The following is a 20,068-nucleotide window of genomic DNA, read 5'->3' on the forward strand; positions in this document are numbered from 1 at the left end:
GAGTTTGATCCCTGGGTCGAGAAGGTTCCCTGGCATCGGAAATGGCAACCCACTCCAGTATTCTTGCCTGGGAAATCCCATGGACAGAGGAGCCTGGTGGGCTACAGTCCATGAGGTTGCAGAGAGTCTTGACACAACTGAGCACACATACAACCTTAAGTATGTTGGGAAACTTAGTAGAAAGAAAACTATTGCTCTTTTAGTAATAAATGAAAATAGTTTTTAATATAAAATTCTGTCATTCTTGACAATTAAACAAGGTTTAGGTGAATGTAGCAAGTGAAGGTAATTCCAAAGAGTGTTTTTAACCTGATCTTTGTCTTTTTCTCCAACAGTTCAAGGCCCGGCAGGCCTCCTAAGCGTTCTTTGGGAGTGTTACAAGACGGTGCTCGCCTTCTGCCCCATTCAGTCCCAGGACTCTTATCACCAGGACTTATCACTCCGACAGGTAATAAAATCCATCCAATGATCAGCCTTGTCTCTTCATACTTCCCAACATTTGAAATAAACTAATATTGATCTAACTGCCTTGTCCTTCAGAGCTTTTCAAGCTCTATTAGAGGTTACATTATTGAATTTTTGAATATTCATGAAAACAGTTTTGTTACTCCAATGACTCATATCAAATGGACATGACTTAAAAATTGCCACTTCCTTGTAGGAAATATCTTTCATGGCCTTATTGTGTGTACGTATGTGTGTTTTTGTATGTTGAGGGCAGAGCTTGGGGAAGGGTGTCACTGGCCAAACTATATTTTCTCAAAGCCTCTGATGGGATGTACTGTACCTGCTTATTGATATGTCTCAATAATATTCTTTTTGTTTTTAAAAGTTCTGGGCATCTGTGTGTCTTTTCTATGTTAATATACTAGGATAAAATGTAAAAATAATATGTATCATCCCTGGTAACACCTTACAATTAGACAAGAAGAAAGTGCAAATAGTCATTGTCTTAAATGATGATTCACTGTTTTTCATCAAACACTGTGATAAACACTACTCCCGTAAAAATACCAGTCTCATAAATTAGCAATGAACGTTTTGTTTTCTAAAAAATGAAAAGCACACAAAACACTTAAACTTGCTTGCTATTTCTCTAACTGAAGTTTTGAAAATCATTAAAGCTACTATATGATAGAAAATGTATTTAATGATAATATTATCTTTATACCTTCAATAATACAAAAAAATTAAAAATCAAACACCTACTGTGTTTTGGGTATTAGGTCCTAGGAAATGCAAAATTACATGAGTAGCAATCCTTGTCACATAAGTTCATGTAAACTAATAATTTCATTAAAGTATGATAGAGACTATAATACAAGTATATATAAGGCACTATATCACAGAATGGTAGCAACTAAAACAGCTCACAGAAATTTGAGCTATGTCTTATAGGCTGAATGTTTGGCAGATGGATAATAGGAGGGAAAACATCCTCTGAATGTAGATGTACAATGAAGAGGAAAAGCCTAGTATGCTACGGGCAATAGCAATTAAGTGGTAGAGACCATAGGAGAGATTTAAAATGGGAGACTTACAGACAATACAGTTAAAGTGGGGAAGAAAAGTTTGTGAAGCTATCATGTTCAGCAGTTTAGGATTTTCCCTGGGCCAGTGGTTTTCCAAAGTGTCTTTCAAGCACTTTCCTTACTGGCTTACAAGGAATTGCAGAAGTACTTCTAGGTTTCCCACTTCTGCTTCAGAATTTTACATGTTCTATTTCATATAGGATTTTCTTCAAATTAAAAAAAAAAAAAACTCTTACAAGTAAAAGAACCACTGATAAGTAAATGAGTAAATGCTCTAAAAACAATTGCTGTTGAAGGAAAGTATCAATGAAGGGAGAAATAATGAGGACCTGAACTAAAGAAACTTCAATAGAGTAAAAAAATGATTCAAAGTTGCTTCATAATTAGAATTAATCACACTTGATACTTGATCAAAATAGAGAGTGAGAAGATGAAGTCTAGGATGATTCATGTTATAAGTTGAATGATAATGTCATTAGCTAAGATAGAGAATTTAGGAAGAGACTTAGGCTTTGGGGATTAGACAATAATTTTTTAGACTTTAAATATTTATAAAAAAATTCTGATACAAGAAGAAAGCAGCCCTTCACATATAAATGAATATAGAATAGATAACGTATTATCCCCTGAAATATATTATCATGGATGCTCAATAAATGATAATCTATTTCTTGACTTAAAACACATTCAGTTCAGTTTAGTTCAGTCACTCAGTTGTGTCTGACTCTTTGTGACCCCATGGACTGCAGCATGCCAAGCTTCCCTGTCCATCACCAACACCCAGAGCTTATTCAAACTCATGTGCATCGAGTCAGTGATGCCATCCAACCATCTCATCCTCTCTTGTCCCCTTCTCCTCCCGCCTTCAATCTTGCCCAGCATCAGGGTCTTTTCCAAAGAGTCAGTTCTTAGCATCATGTGGCCAAAGTATTGAAGTTTCAGCTTCAGCATCATTCCTTCCAATCAATATTCAGGACTGATTTCCTTTAGGATTGATTGGTTTGATCTCCTTGCAGTCCAAGGGACTCTCAAGAGTCTTCTCCAACATCACAGTTTAAAAGTATCAATTCTTCAGTGCTCAGCTTTCTTTATAGTTCAACTTTCACATCCATACATGACTATTGGAAAATCCATAACTTTGACTAATGGACCTTTGTTGGCAAAGTAATGTCTCTGCTTTTTAAAACACATTGACATAGCCTAAAATCAGTACCATATAAATAATCAGATATATGTCCTGATGAAAGATGTGTCCTGTGTAGTTGAAAGAAAAGAAAGGATTTTATAATTGCCTTGAAGCTAATGTACTCAAGTAAACTTTGGTACCTTATCTGTTGAGGAAGACCTGTAATATATATTAAGTTTCTATTATGCACCAGACATGGCTGCTTTATATGTACTTCATTCAATCTTCATAGTAGGTTTATGAATATTGTCTTCATTTTTCAAGTAAATAATACATGGCTCAGTGTATTTACATTAATTGCTTAAGATTACAAAGCAATTGAGTGACAGAACTGGGTTTCAAACTCAGGTCTTTTAAAGTCCAGGGCCCATACTTTTCCCTCCTCATCATGATGTCTTATAGTACATGTTAAAATCCAGTTTGAGGTTTTCAATCTGCTCCTAATTTACTTGGCATGTGTGCTTCAACTCCTCCAAGATAATGGAGGCTCCTTTCTTGGTTAAAACCTTGGCCTTCTTTCCTACAACTTGGATTTACCACAATGTGAAACATTGCGGGGAGAAAAAGACTCCTCAATTCAAAACCCTTTGCTTGTACCTAGAAAGAGATGATAGAGATAGATAAGGGATTGATGAGGAAAAGGCATGAATACTTCTCCTCCAATTAAAAGAAATAAAAAAATAAATAAATGGCACAGAGTAGAAAATCATATAATAAGTGGAGGAAGAGGAGTCTGCACAGCTCTGTAGTAATTTCTTTTCTTAGAATACATTAATTTATTTTACATGCTTCTGTTCTGTTCTGTTCTGTTCAGTCGCTCAGTCGTGTCCAACTCTTTGCGACCCCGTGGACTGTAGCCTACCAGGCTTCTCCATCCATGGGATTCTCCAGGCAAGAATATTGGAGTGGGTTACCATTTCCTTCTCCAGGGGATCTTCCCAACCCAGGGATCAAACCGAGGTGTCCCGCATTGGAGGCAGATGCGTTAACCTCTGAGCCACCAGGGAAGCCCGATCCTATGTTGGGTGCATATAAGAAAAAACAATGCTCTGTGAACCAAGAAGAGATAAATCTGGGATTATAGATTATTTTGCAATAGACACACCATTTCACCCCCCCCCCATTAAGTTTCATATTTGATATTATACTTACTATTCATTGCAAGCTTAATTTTCGTTAATTTATTTAAATATACTTTTGAAGAATTCAGTTGATATTAATATGGTGTGTTATGGGTTAAGAGTTATCTTCTTTCTCAAATGATTATTAAAATGATTTCCAATAAAGTTTCAGGTCCTTAAGTCTCAACATTTTTTGTAAAGAAAGAGATAATGTTTTATAGCTATGTATAATTTTACATATAACTGAATAATTATTGGTGAGTGTGTTGCTACCTTCTGTTTCAATGTCATATGTCTGGAGAACCTACTTTGAACCCTGTTGAATTTGCCTAAGTAAGTGAAACTTGTTTTCCATTTGTTTATATTGTTTATTTTCATTTGTAATTTGAAAATGGGATCTAAGGGTAACAAAATGCAATGATCACAATGTTCCTTTTTAAATATAGTGATGTGTTTTGTATATTACTTTTCTTTTAAATTATCCCCCACCCCAACAGTTGCAAGCAAAAACATGTAAGCGAAAAGGTTTAGAAATGGTTAAGTCATCATGCTTAGATTTAAGAAGAGTTCTCTATTCGTATAGCTTGACATGTAAATTTTTAACAATGCAAAATAATATTGAATAATGTCAGGTATGCCATGTTGTTTTTATCTGCTTAGCATATGGGTAATTTTAAAAATTTCTATTTTTTATGACTTTATTCCTTTTTGATTAGTTTTATTTTCATTTCAAATGTGTTTTTTTTCCTCTTGTTCATATTTCCCCTATATAATGGAAACCAATTTATTCAACCCCACTAATTAAAATTTTGAGATAATTCAGAGTCACTATGCTAAAGTCTCTGATATTAAATGTATCTTATTTAGCCAATTAAAAGTAAAAATAAAAATGTGTGTGTATATATTGGCATTGAGTTACTAAAATACTTGGCTCTCTGGGTGACTCCAGTGATAAAGGATCCACTTGCCAATGAAGGAGACATAATAAATGCAGGCTATATCCCTGGGTCAGGAAGATCCCCTGGAATAGGAAAATAGCAACCTGCTCCAGTATTCTTGCCTGGAAAATTCCATGGACAGAGGAGCCTGGTGGGCTATAGTCCATGGGGTCACAAGGAGTTGGACACAGCTGAGCACATTCTGCATTCCATATTCCATACTAAAATACTTGGGAAATTTAAATGTACTTAGGTATCTAAAAATTACTTCAAATAATTTATTTCTATACAAAATTATCAACATACTAATTACTGATGATAATACTTTTTTCACTGAGATAGGATCCTTAGGAGACATTCTTGACAATGTTGCCTGGTATTCATTTAGAGACTATCTATGTAACTATAGACCCAGAGATATAACATCTATTAATATCTATCTATTGGAAAAGGTCAGTCTTCATTCCAATCCCAAAGAAAGGGAATGCCAAAGAATGCTCAAACTACCGCACAATTGCACTCATCTCACACGCTAGTAAAGTCATGCTCAAAATTCTCCAAGCCAGGCTTCAGCATTACATGAACTAAGAACTTTCTGATGTCCAATTTGGGTCAGAGGAAGAGACAGAGGAACCAGAGATCAAATTGCTAACTTTTGTTGACTCATGGAGAAAGCAGGGGAGTTCCAGAAAAATACATTGATTTCTGCTTCATTGACTATGCTAAAGCCTTTGACTTTGGGGATCACAACAAACTGGAAAATTCTTAAAGAGATGGGAATACCAGACCAAATTACCTGTCTCCTGAGTAACCTATATGTGGGGTCAAAAAGCAACAGGACCAGACACAGAACAACTGACTGGTTTAAAACTGAGAAACGAGTACAACAGGCTGTATATTGTCTCCCTTCTTATGTAGCTTATGTGCAGAGAACCTCATCCAAAATGCCAGTCTGAATGAATCACAAGCTGGGATCAAGATTTCCAGTAGAAATATAAACCACTTCAGATATGCAGATGATACCACTCTAATGGAAGAAAGTAAAGAGTAACTAAAGAGCCTCTTGAAGAGCATGAAAGAAGAGAGTGAAAAAGCTGACTTGAAACTCAACATTAAAAAAACTAAGATCTTGGCATGCAGTCTCATCAGTTCATCACAAACAGAAGGGGAAAAAGTGGAAGCAGTGACTGATTTTCTTTTCTTGGGCTCCAAAATCACTGGAGCCATGAAATAAAAAGACGCTTGATCCTTGGTAGGAAAGCTATGATAAACCTAGAAAACATATTAAAAAGAAGTGACATCTTACCAACAAAGAGCTATATAGTCAAAGCTATGGCTTTTTATTTAGTAGTCATGTATGGATGTGAGAGTTGAACCATAAAGTAATGTAAGCACCAAAAAAATTAATGTTTCCAAATTGTGGTGCTGGAGAAATTATTGGCAGTCCCTTGGACTGCAAGGAGAACAAACCAGTCAATCTTAAAGGAAGTCAACCCTGAATATTCATTGAAAGAATTGATGCTGAGGCGAGGCTCCAGTCCTTTGGCCACCCTATAGGAAGAGCCAATTCATTGAAAATGTTCTTGATGCTGGGAAAGAATTAAGGCAAAAGAGGAGGGGCCGGCAGAGGATGAGATGGTTAGATAGTATCACCGATGCAATAAACATGAATTTGAGCAAATTCCAGGAGATAGTGAAAGAAGAGGAGCCTGCATGCTGCAGTCCACACATGTGTGGTAAATTGTTTCAGTTGTGTCCGATTCTTTGCATCCCTATGGACTGTAGCCCACCAAGCTCCTCTATCCATGCAATTCTGTAGGCAAGAATACTGAAATGGGGTGTCATGCATTCCTCCAGAGGATTTTCCCAACCCAAGAATCGAACCTGCGTCTCCTGCAACTTCTGCATTTCAGGCAGATTCTTTACTGTTGAGCCACCCAGAAAACCCATGCTGCAGTCCATGGGGCTGCAAAGAGTTGGACACAACTTAGTGACTAAACAGTAACAACAACTGCATATTTGCCTATACTTGGGATATTTTTTCCTTTCTTAATTGTCATATTTCTATGTCCTTTTGTTTTTAACTTAGGGAAGTCTGTTAATTTCTCGCAAAGCTGCTGTAAATCTTTTATTTTCTCCATCAAATCTGAATAAAATCTTTGTTGTACAGATGCTCAAAATCTTTCAAGCTAGGCTCAACAGTATGTGACCCGAAAACTTCCACATGTATAAGCTGTATTTAGAAAAGGCAGCGGAACCAGAGATCACATTGCCAACATCAGTTGGAAGGGAATTCTACAAAAATATATACTTCTGCTTCATTGCCTATGCTAAAATCCTTTGCCTGGATGGATAACAACAAAATATTGAAAATTCTTAAAGATTGGAGTATCAGAACATCTTACCTGCCTCCTGAGAAATCTGTGTGCAGGTCAAGAAGCAACAGTTAGAACCGGACAGGGAACAACAGACTGATTCCAAATTAGGAAAGGGGTATGTTAAGGCTGTATATTGTCACCCTGCTTATTTAACTTATATGCAGAATACTTTATGCAAAATGCCAGGATGAAGCATAAGCTGGGAGAAATATCAATAACCTCAGATACGCAGATGACACCACCCTTATGGCAGAAAGCGAAGAGGAACTAAAGAGCCTCTTGATGAAGGTGGAAGAGGAGAGTGAAAAAGCTGTCTTAAAGTCAACATTCAAAAAACTAACATCATAGCATCCAGCCCCATCACTTCATGGGAAATAGATGGGGAAACAATGGAAACAGTGACAGACTTTATTTTCTTGGGCTCTAAAATCACTGCAGATGGTGACTGCAGCCATGAAATTAAAAGACACATGCTCCTTGGAAGAAAAAAATATGACAAACCTAGACAGTTTATTAAAAAGTAGACATTACTTTGTCAACAAAGGTCCATATAGTCCAGTAGTCATATACAGATGTGAGAGTTGGACTGTAAAGAAGATTGAATACCAAAGAATTGATGCTTTCAAACTGTGATGCTGGAGAAAACTCTTGAGAGTCCCTTAGGCTGCCAGGAGATCAAACCAGTCAATCCTAAAGGAAATCAGTCCTGGATATTAATTGGAAGGACTGATGCTGAGTCTGAAACTCCAATACTTTGGACACCTAATGCGAAGAGCTGTTTCATTGAAAAAGACGCTGATGCTGAGAAAGATAGAAGGCAGGAGGAGACATGCACGACAGAGGATGAGATGGTTGGGTGCCATTACCGATTCAATGGACATGAGTGTGACCAAACTCTGGGAGATTATGAAGGACGGGGAAGACTGGTGTGCTGCTCCCCATGGGGTTGCAGAGTCAGTTATGGCTTAGTTACTGAACAACAATTCTTGTTTGTAGGTTTTCCTTTTCATATGTGCAAATACGCTACTCCCTCTGGTCTTTAGATTTACTATTATGATCATTTCCTTGTATATAACTTCCTGGTTTTCCCTTGCTTCCATTTAGTATTCTCTTTATTTTTGTACTATTTTAATTACAAAATATATTGGTGTTGTGTGATTTCACTCATATTTGGAATCTGAAAAAAAGACACAAAAAATTTTAAAAAAATACAGTTTTAGAGAACAGATTAATTGTTACTAGAGGGGAAATGGCATAGGGGGTTGCAAAATAGGTGAAGGTGGTCAACTGTAATTTGATGGATGACTTGTGTTGGTGATCACTTCTTAATATATACAGATCTTGATTTATAGTTCTGTATGCATGAATTTATATAATGATTAAAAGAACGATTTTCAAATATTTCCTCATCTGATACCTCAACAATTCTGTAAGCTTAACATTAATATTACATATAAACAGATGAAAAAATGGGTGTTCAAGAATTTAAATGACTTGTCTCAAATCTTAGAGATAGTATTGAGTGGAGTCAGAATTTTAAGCCCCGGTCTCTTGACCATTAATACCATAATTTTACAATCACACTGAGTTATAGTACTTTTCAAGCAAAAACTTGGCATTGGAAACCGAGTTTATAAATCTTTAGGATCATAATAGAATTGCTTAAGTTAAATATGATGGGTTGTCTTGTGTTTTTGAAGTAGGAAATTCTTGGAAGAATCCATGTAATTAATTTTTGGTTGTTGTATAATTTCAATAAATTAAAGCCTTGATCTTTTCCTTTCCTTTTTTGATCACTCTTATAGAAGTTTACAGTGAGGACAGATATTACAATTAGATATGGCTGTATTTTTTCTTTTCAAGAAGTACAAAAGTAATCTTTTGAATGACTGTGCTCAGTTGCTTAATCATGTCTGACTCTTTGCAGCCTCATGAACTGCAGACTACCAGGCTCCTCTGTCAATAGAATTTTCCAGGCAAGAATACTGGAGTGGGTTGCTGTTTTCTACTCCAGAGGACCTAATGAATAAGCAAACAGAGGTGAAAAAATACACTAGAAGGAATCAATAGCAGAATAACTGAGGCAGAAGAATGGATAAATGACCTGGAGGACATAATGGTGGGAATCACTGCCCCAGAACAGAATATAGAAAAAAAGAGTGAAAAGAAATGAAGACAACCCAAAACCTCTGGGACAATATTAACCATACTAACATTTGCATTATAGAGGTTTCAAAAGAAGAAAGAGAGAAGGGACCTGAGAAAATATTTGAAGAGATAATATCTGAAATTCTTTTGCTTTTTCAATAATCCAGTAGATGTTGGCAATTGGATCTCTGGTCCCTCTGCCTTTTCTAAATCCAGCTTGAACATCTGGAAGTTCATGGTTCATGTACCGTTGAAGCCTGGCTTCGAGAATTTTGAGTATTACTTTGCTAGTGTGTGAGATGAGTGCAACTGTGTGGTAGTTAGAACATTCTTTGGCATTGCCCTTCTTTTGGATTGGAATGAATACTGATCTTTTCTAATCCTGTGGCCACTGTTGAGTTTTCCACGTTTGCTGGCATGTTGAGTGCAGCACTTTAAAAGCATCATCTTTTAGGATTTGAAATAGTTCGACTGGGATTCCATCACCTCCAGAGGCTTTGTCCATAGTGATGCTTCGTAAAGCCTGCTTGACTTCACATTCCAAGATGTCTTTCTCTAGGTGAGTCATCTCACCATCGTGGTTATCTGGGTCATGAAGATCTTTTTTGTATAGTTCTTCTGTATATTCTTGCCACCTCTTTCTTCTTTGTGCTTCTGTTAGGTCCATACAATTTATGTCCTTTATTGTTCCCATCTTTGCATGAAAAGTTCCCTTGGTATCTCTAATTTTCTTGAAGAAATCTCTTGTCTTTCCTACACTATTGCTTTCCTCTATTTCTTCACACTGATCACTGAGGAAGGCTTTCTTATCTCTCCTTGCTATTCTTTGGAACTCTGCATTCAGATGGGTATATCTTTCCTTTTCTCCTTTGCCTTTCACTTCTTTTCTTTTCTGAGCTATTTGTAAGGCCTCCTCAGACAACCATTTTACCTTTTTGTATTTTTTTTCTTGGGGATGGTATTGATCCCTGCCTCCTGTACAATGTCACAATCCTCCATCCATAGTTCAGGCATTCTATCAGATCTAATCACTTGAATTTATTAGTCACTTCCACTGTATAATCATAAGGGATATGATTTAGATCATAACTGAATGGTCTAGTGGTTTTCCCTACTTTCTTCAGTTTAAGTGTGGATTTTGCAATAAGGAGTTCATGATCTGAGCCTCAGTCAGCTCCCGGTCTTGTTTTCACAGACTGTCTAGAGCTTCTTCATCTTTGTCTGCAAAGAATACAATCAATCTGATTTCGGTATTGACCATCTGGTGATGTCCATTTGTAGAGTCTTCTCTTGTGTGGTTGCAAGACAGTTTTTGCTATGACCAGTGTGTTCTCTTTGCAAAACTCTATTAGCCTTTGCCCTGCTTCATTTTATACTCCAAAGCCAAATTTTCCAGTTACTCCAGGTATCTCTTGACTTCCTACTTTTTCATTCCAGTCACCTATAATGAGAAGGATATCTTTTATGTGTGTTAGTTCTAGAAGGTATTGTAGGTCTTCATAGAACTATCCAACTTCAGCTTCTTTACCAGTATGGCTTGGAGCATAAACTTGGATTATCATGACATTGAATGGCTTGCCTTGGAAAAGAACAGAGATCATTCTGTCACTTTTGAGATTGCACCCAAGAACTGCATTTCAGACTCTCTTGTTGGCTATGAGGTCTACCCCATTTTTTCTAAGGGATTCTTGCCCATTTTAGTAGATATAATGGTCATCTGAGTCAAATTCACCCATTCCAATCCATTTTAGTTCACTGATTCCTGAAATGTCAATATTTACTCTTTCCATCTCCTCTTTGACCACTTCCAATTTACCTTGATTCATGGACCTAACTTTCCAGGTTCCTATGGAATCTTGTTCTTTACAGCTTCAGACTTTACTTCCATCACCAGTCACATCCACAATTGGACATTGTTTTTGATTTGGCTTCATCTCTTCTGTCTTTCTGGAGTTATTTCTCCACTCTTCTCCAATAGCATATTGGGCACCTACTGATCTAGGGAGTTCATCTTTCAGTGTCCTATGTTTTTTCTTTTTCACACTGTTCATGGGGTTCTCAAGGCAAGAATACTGAAGTGGTTTGCCATTCCCTTCTACAGTGGACCACATTTTGCCAGAACTCTCCATCATGTCCTATCCGTCTTGGGTGGCCCTACATGGCATGGCTCATAGTTTCATTGAGCTAGACAAGGATGTGGTTCATGTCACCAGCTTGATTAGTTTTGTGTGATTGTGCTTTTCATTCTGTCTGTCCTCTAATGGATAAGAATAAGAGGCATATGGACGTTTCCTGATGGGAGAGACTGAGTATGGGAAATCTGGGTCTTGTTCTGATGGGCAGGGCCATGCTCAGTAAATCTTTAATCCAATTTTCTGTTGTTTGACCTGAGACCAATCTATGGTGAAGGTAAAGAAGATAATGGGGACCTCCTTCAAAAGGTCCTGTGCATGCACTGCCACACTCAGTGCCCCTGAGCCTGCAGCAGGTTTAAATTGCCAACATCTGTTGGATCATCAAAAAAGCAAAAGAGTTCCAGAAAAACATGTGCTTCTGCTTTATTGACTACACAAATCCTTTGACGTGTGGATACACCTGGGGCAGATTCATGTCAATGTATGGCAAAACCAATAAAATATTGTAAAGTAATTAGCCTCCAATTAAAATAAATACATTAAAAATAAATAAATAAAAACAGCAACCAACTTAAAAAAAAACTGTGGAAAATTTTTCAACAGATGGGAATATCAGACCCCCTCACCTTCCTCCTGAGAAATTGGTATGCAGGTCAAGAAGCAACAGTTAGAACTGGATATGGAACAATAGATTGGTTCCAAATGGGAAAGGAGTACATCACGGCTGTATATTGTCACCCTGCTTATTTAACTTATGTGCACAGTACATCATGCGAAATTCCAGGCTGGATGAAGCACAAGCTGGCATCAAGATTGCAGGGAGAAATATCAGTAACCTCAAATACGCAGATGACACCACCCTTATGACAGAAAGGAAAAAGAACTGAAGAGCCTCTTCATGAAAATGAAAGAGGAGAGTGAAAAAGTTGGCTTAAAACTCAACATTCAGAAAACGAAGATCATGGCATCTGGTGCCATCATCACTTCATGGCAAACAGATGGGGAAGGAAAGAAAACAATGAGTGACTTTATTTTCCTGGGCTCCAAAATCACTTCAGATGGTGACTTTAGCCGTGACATTAAAAGGCACTTACTTTTTGGGAGAAAAGCTATGAACAAACTAGACAGCATATTAAAAACCAGAAACATTACTTTGCTAACAAATGTTCATATAGTCAAAGCTATAGTTTTCCAGTAGTCATGGATGGATGTGAGAGTTGGAGTATAAAGAAAGCTAAGTACTGAATAATTGATGCTTTTGAACTGTGGTGTTGGAGGAGTATCTTTAGAGTCCCTTTGTCTTCAAGAAGATCAAACTAGACAATCCTAAAGGAAATCAGTCCTGAATATTCATTAGAAGGACTGATGATGAAGCTGAAACTCCAGTACTTTGGCCACCTGATGCGAAGAGTGGATTCTTTGGAAAAGACCTTGATGATGGGAAAGGTTGAACGCAGGAAGATGAGGGGATGACAGAGGATGAGATGGTTGGATGACATCACCGACTTGATGGACATGAGTTTGAGCAAGCTTCATTAGTTGGTGCTGGACAGAGAAACCTGGCATTCTTCAGCCCATTGGGTTGGAAAGAGTCGGGTATGACTGAGTGACTGAACAGAACTGAATAGCTGAAAACTTCCCTCACACGGATAAGGAAATAGTCAGCCAAGTCCAGAAAACACAGAGAGTCCCAGGAAGGATAAACCCAAGGAGGAACACACCAAGACACGCTGTAATCAAACTGACAAAAATTAAAGACAAACTATTAAAAGCAACAAGAGTTTTATAGTTTCTGGTCTTACATTTAGATCTTTAATCCATTTTGAGTTTATTTTTGTGTATGGTGTTAGGAAGTGTTCTAGTTTCATTCTTTTACAAGTGGCTGACCAGTTTTCCCAGCACCACTTGTTAAAGAGACTGTCTTTTCTCCATTTTATATTCTTGCCTCCTTTGTCAAAGATAAGGTGTCCATAAGTGTGTGGATTTATCTCTGGGCTTTCTATTTTGTTCCATTGGTCTATATTTCTGTCTTTATGCCAGTACCATACTGTCTTGATGACTGTGGCTTTGTAATAGAACCTGAAGTCCAGCAGATTGATTCCCCCAGTTCCATTTTTCTTCCTCAAGAGTGCTTTGGCTATTCGAGGTTTTTTGTATTTCCATACAAATTGTGAGATTATTTGTTCTAGCTCTGTGAAAAATATCATTGGTAGCTTGATAGACATTGCATTGAATGTATAAATTACTTTGGGTAGTATACTCATTTTCACAATATTTATTCTTCCAATCCATGAACATGGTATATTTCTCCATCTATTAGTGTCCTCTCTCATTTCTTTCACCAGTGTTTTATAGTTTTCTATGTACAGTTCTTTTGTTTATTTAGATAGATATATTCCTAAGTATTTAATTCTTTTTGTTGCAACAGTGAATGGAATAGTTTCCTTAATTTTTCTTTCTATTTTCTCATTATTAGTGTACAGGAATGCAAGGGATTTCTGTGCGTTGATTTTATATCCTGCAACTTTACTGTATTCGTTGATTAGCTCTAGTAGTTTTCTGGTAGAGTCTTTGGGTTTTCTGTGTAGAGGATCATGTCATCAGCGAACAGTGAAAGTTTTACTTCTTCTTTTCCAATTTGGATTCCTTTTATGTCTTTTCTGCTCTGATTCCTGTGGCCAAAATGTCCAAAACTATGTTGAATAGTAGTGGTGAGAGTGGGCACCCTTGTCTTGTTCCTGACTTTAGGGGAAATGCTTTCAGTTTTTCACCATTGGAATAATGTTTGCTGTGGGTTTGTCATATATAGCTTTTATTATGTTGAGGTATGTTCCTTCTATTCCACCTTCTGGAGGGTTTTTATCATAAATGGATGTTGAATTTTGGTGAAGGCTTTCTCTGCTTCTTTTGAGATAATCATATGATTTTTATTTTTCAGTTTGTTAATGCGGTGTATTACATTTATTGATTTGTGGATATTGAAGAATCCTTGCATTCCTGGGATGAAGCCCACTTGGTCATGATGTATGATCTTCTTAATGTGTTGTTGGATTCTGATTGCTAGAATTTTGTTAAAAATTGTTAAGGATTTTTACATCTATTTTCATCAGTGAAATTGTCCTGTAGTTTTCTCTTTTTTGTGGGATCTTTAACAGGTTTTGGGATTAGGGTGATGGTGGCCTCATAGAATGAGTTTGGAAGTTTCCCTTCCTCAGCAATTTTCTGGAAGAGTTTGAGTAGAAGAGGTGTTAGCTCTTCTGTAAATTTTTGGTAGAATTCAGCTCTGAAGCCATCTGGACCTGGGAGGAGAACATAGACAAAACACTCTGCAACATATATCACAGCAGGATCCTCCAAGACCCACTTCCCAGAATATTGGAAAGAAAAGCAAAAATAAACAAATGGAACCTAATTAAAATTAAAATCTTCTGCACAGAAAAGGAAACCATAAGCAAGGTAAAAAGACAGCCTTCAGAATGGTAGAAAATAATAGCAAATGAAACAACTGACAAAGAATTAATCTCTAAAATATACAAGCAGCTCCATCAGCTCAATTCCAGAAAAATAAACGACCCAATCAAAAAATGGGCCAAAGAACTAAACAGACATTTCTCCAAAGAAGACATAAAGATGGCTAATAAACACATGAAAAAATGCTCAACATTCCTCATAATCAGAGAAATGCAAATCACAACCACAAAAAGATACCATTTCACACCAGTCAGAATGGCTGCTATTGAAGTCTACATGCAATAAATGTTGGAGAGGGTGTGGAGAGAAGGGAACCCTCTTTCACTGTTGGGGGGAATGCAAACTAGTACAGCCACTACGGAGGACAGTGTGGAGATTCCTTAAAAACCTGGAAATAGAACTGCCATATGATCCAGCAATCGCACTCCTGGGCAAACACACTGAGGAAACCAGAATTGAAAGAGACACATGTACTCCAATGTTCATCGCAGCACTGTTTATAATAGCCAGGACATGGAAGCAACCTAGATGTCCATCTCAGACGAATGGAAGAAAGCTGTGGTACATATACACAATGGAGTATTACTCAGCCATTAAAAAGAATGCATTTGAATCAGTTCTACTGAGGTGGATGAAACTAAAGCCTATTATACAGAGTGAAGTAAGCCAGAAAGAAAAACACCAATACAGTATACCAACGCATATATATGGAATTTAGAAAGATGGAAATGATAACCCTGTATACGAGAGAGCAAAAGAGACACAGATGTATAGAACAATCTTTGGGACTCTGTGAGAGAGGGTGAGGGTGGGATGATTTGCGAGAATGGCATTGAAACATATATATTATCATATGTGAAACGAATCGCCAGTTCTGGGTCGATGCATGTTACAGGATGCTCGGGGCTGGTGTGCGGGGATGGGAGGATCCTCAGAGGGAGGATAAGCGGAGGAGGGAGGTGGGAGGGGTGTTAGGGAGGGGGAACTCATGTACACCCGGGGCAGATTCATGTCAATGTATGCCAAAACTAACCAATATAATATCGAAAATAATTAGCCTCCAATAAAAATAAAAATAAATAAAAAAGAAAATAAAATAACTTTTTCAACTCCCAAATTCCACTAATCTAGCTTCAGCTCAACTGATATATTTTTTTTTACATTATTCTGTGAGAAAATTAGACATAGCAGTATTTCATGGCGTTCTGCAAAAGCCCTGTAATTTATTGTTGTTCTGACCCATGAAAAATGCAAGAAACACTATCCCGGAACAATGTTTTACAAAATTTGTTGTTATCAGTCATATTATATGGAAACACACACATAAAATTGGGAAAATTTTGATGAAGTTATAAAGCTTTAAATATATATCCATAATGTTTAAAAGTTGTTCATCAAGTACTTAGAGATTGTCACACTGAGTGAGGTAAGTCAGACAGAGAATGAGAAATATATGATATCCCTTACACGTGAATCTAAAAAGAAACCAAATAAATGAACTTTGGCCAAAAAAAAAAAAAAAGCAACAAGAGAAAAACGACCATTGACATCCAAGGGAACTCCCATCAGGCTATTGGCTGTTTTCTCAACAGAAACTCTAAAAGTCAAAATGGAATTGTACAGTATATTTAAAATTATGAATTGGGAGAATCTACAGCGAGAGTACTGTACCCAGCAAGACTCTCATTCAGATTTGATAGAGAAATCAGAAGCTTTCCCGATAAGCAATAGTTAAGATATTCAGCACCACCAATCCAGATTTACAACAAATGCTAAAGGATCTTTTCTAGGCAGGAAACACAAGAGAAAAAAAAGACCTACAGAAAATAAACCGAGTTAACAAAATAAAACAGTAAAGAAAATGGCAATAGGATCATGCATATTGATAATTATGTTAAATATAAACGGATTAAAGATATAGTCTGGCTGGGCAGATGATAACATGTTCATATATGCACATCCGTTTACCACATCAGTCTGCCTGACCTCACAAATTGTATGTAAATATTTTATATTGTTAAGTAAGTCATGTTCTTGTTATGGCTTGGAAATATAATTATTATTTATTTTTTGTCTGGCTATTGATTGTGAAAATTGATACACATCACTTACTATTATGCTTATGTAACTGTTACTCATTTCATACCATTGTATCATGACTGGTAAACAGATAAATGATAGAACACTATATCACCAAAACTAGGATTAATAAAAAAGCCTAATCACTTTTTAAAATCCAGATGCATATCAGAATTACCTTGAAATTTTTTGAAAAATGCAAATGCCCAGGTATTGGGTTGTTTTTTCTCCAAAGCTCCAGATTGTTTCTAATGAGCAATAGTGTTTAAAAACAACCGGACTATGTGATAATCTTTTATCTAGATTGTTGCAATTTTTATATTTCATATTCAGTGCTCCCAATTATTTAGTTCATGTTTTTAAATTTCTCCATCTTTTTTTGGTTTTTTGTTCTTTCTCAAGCCTTTTTCAAGCATAGTACAATTTCTTTGTTTACATATATATAATAATATGTATCACTTCAGTTCAGTCGCTCAGTCATGTCCGACTCTTTGCGACTCCATGAATCACAGCACACCAGGCCTCCCTGTCCATCACCAACTCCCGGAATTCACAAAAACTCATGTCCATTGAGTCGGTGATGCCATCCAGCCATCTCATTCTCTGTCGTCCCCTTCTCCTCCCACCCCCAATCCTTCCTAGCATCAGACTCTTTTCCAGTGAGTCAACTCGTCGTATGAGGTGGCCAAAGTATTGGAGTTTCAGCTTTAGCATCAGTCCTTCCAATGAACACCCAGGATTGATCTCCTTTAGAATGGACTGGTTGGATCTCCTTGCAGTCCAAGGGACTCTCAAGAGTCTTCTCCAGCACCACAGTTCAAAAGCATCAATTCTTCGGCGATCAGCTTTCTTTATAGTTCAGCTCTCACATCCATACATGACTACTGGGAAAACCATAGCCTTAACTAGATGGACCTTTGTTGGCAAAGTAATGTCTCTGCTTTTATGCTGTCTAGGTTGTTCATAACTTTCCTTCCAAGGAGCAAGCATCTTTTAATTTCATGGCTGCAATCACCATCTGCAGTGATTTTGGAGCCCAGAAAAATAAAGTCAGCCACTGTTTCCACTCTTTCCCCATCTATTTCCCATGAAGTGATGGGACCCCATGCCATGATCTTAGGTTTCTGAATGTTGAGCTTTAAGCCAACTTTTTCACTCTCCTCTTTCACTTTCATCAAGAGGCTTTTTAATTCCTCTTCACTTTCTGCCATAAGGGTGGTGTCATCTGCATATCTGAGGTTATTGATATTTCTCCCAGCAATCTTGATTCCAGCTTGTGCTTCTTCCAGCCCAGCGTTCCTCATAATGTACTCTGCATATACGTTAAATAAGCAGGGTGACAATATTCAGCCTTCACATACTCCTTTTCCTATTTGGAACCAGTCTGTTGTTCCATGTCCAGTTCTAACTGTTGCTTCCTGACCTGCATACAGGTTTCTCAAGAGGCAGGTCAGGTGGTCTGGTATTCCCATCTCTTTCGGAATTTTCCATAGTTTATTGTGAGCCACACAGTCAAAGGCTGAACATGCTTATTTTTGCCTAATGTCTTTCACTTATCATAATTATATTCACATTCCAGATTATTATATGTATAAATAGGCTTTTTCATTTTCATTGTTGAGTAATAGTTCACGGTATGGATACATCACAATTTATTCCTAAATTTCCTTCTTGTAGATATGTGAATTTTAATTTTTTTTTCTATTGTGAGTGGTATTGCTTTAGTCCTTTGTTTGTATATTTTTTGTGAATTTTCATTTCTCTTAAATAAATATGATCCTGGGATTACTTGGTTCTATGATAAGTGTATGCTTAAGTTTATTGGTACCTTTAAAACAGTTTTTCAGAGTTGTACTGTTTACATCTCCATTAGCAATGTGTAAAGATTTCAGGCGTTCTTGCTTGATGTGGTTGGTTTTAGAAATACATTCTTTGACAATCTTTCCCTAAATCCTGAATTCAAGCCTTTTCATCAAGTACTACCCTGTTTAAAGGTTGATCCTTGAATTAAAGTGTCATGCTTTGTTCAATCATGAGACCTTAATTAAAATGGTATCTATTTCTGCCTAAGTGTAGGATTATAGTCAGTGAAGAATGAAGGTTAAAGACCAGAGTGAAAGACCTATTCTTTGGAGATGATAAGTGGTTTGTTTCTGTGCAACATCGTGGACTTTGACATTGTGATGAGGAACAAAAGAAGAGGTAGCGGAGAGAAGCAATAGTAGAGAGATTGGAAGAATAACCCAAACAAATTCTTCCTACTTCATGGTTTGCCTAGAGTCAGCCTACGTAGAAATAGACAAGTATTTTCAAGGTGAATGATGAAATCATGAATTTTATGACTTTGTTGTTTCACATACTTTGGTCTTTGATCAAGATCACATTTGAAAGCTGAAACAGTTATTTCTCATGGAAAAAGGCAACTTCCTGCAAGTGTAAAGAAGAAAAAAAGTATTTTTTAAAAAATTCATTTCTGTAAATAGCTTTATGTATAGACTACATAATTTGTACTTAGATGCTTTGGTCACAAATGATAAAAGACATAAGTTGAGTTTTTCAGGAAGAGCTCCCAAGATATTACACTCATTGTGAAAGTGATAAATGAATTAAAAGCTTAGTTAAACTAATTAGATAAAAGATTAATAAATGGCAAAAACATTGTCCTTAAACTATGAGAACTTTGTGGTATTACATTACACTATCAAAGGAAACCAACGTTTGAAGTCAGACATTTTATGGTGTGTATTTTAGTGAAGAATATATAGTTTATGGAAGTGGACCTTTACATGTTCTGAACATGAATTCTATGCCTACTATTTAAAAAACAAAACAAAACACTGTGTCCCAGGCTGACATTATTTAATTTTATTTTAGGATTAAATGTCAAGTATTTTGTGAAAGATAACTAAAATGGCTGAGGGCGTGAATACACTTGCATATGAAGCAATTTAAATTGAATTGTACCCTTATGCAAAATAGATAAAATTTAGCAGAGAATGTGGTCTAAGAATATTAGCCTGTTAGAGACATGTACTGAATGATTGAAGATTTGTTTACTAATTTTCATAATACAAAATAAG

The 20,068-nt window shown here is 36.7% G+C and overlaps 1 protein-coding gene across 1 annotated transcript in view; it reads left to right on the forward strand.

The window, feature by feature from the left end:
• DACH2 (dachshund family transcription factor 2) overlaps positions 1 to 20,068 on the forward strand; it is an 858,509-nt gene that overhangs the window by 298,547 nt on the left and 539,894 nt on the right. The window contains exon 3 of the mRNA XM_055393325.2: positions 336 to 448. Within this exon, the coding sequence (XP_055249300.2) occupies positions 336 to 448 (113 nt within the window). The remainder of the gene's footprint in view (positions 1 to 335; positions 449 to 20,068) is intronic.

This window comes from Moschus berezovskii, chromosome X, assembly GCF_049115385.1.
Source record: "Moschus berezovskii isolate FMDL1 chromosome X, NW_MosBer_1.0, whole genome shotgun sequence".
Classification (NCBI taxonomy): domain Eukaryota; kingdom Metazoa; phylum Chordata; class Mammalia; order Artiodactyla; family Moschidae; genus Moschus; species Moschus berezovskii.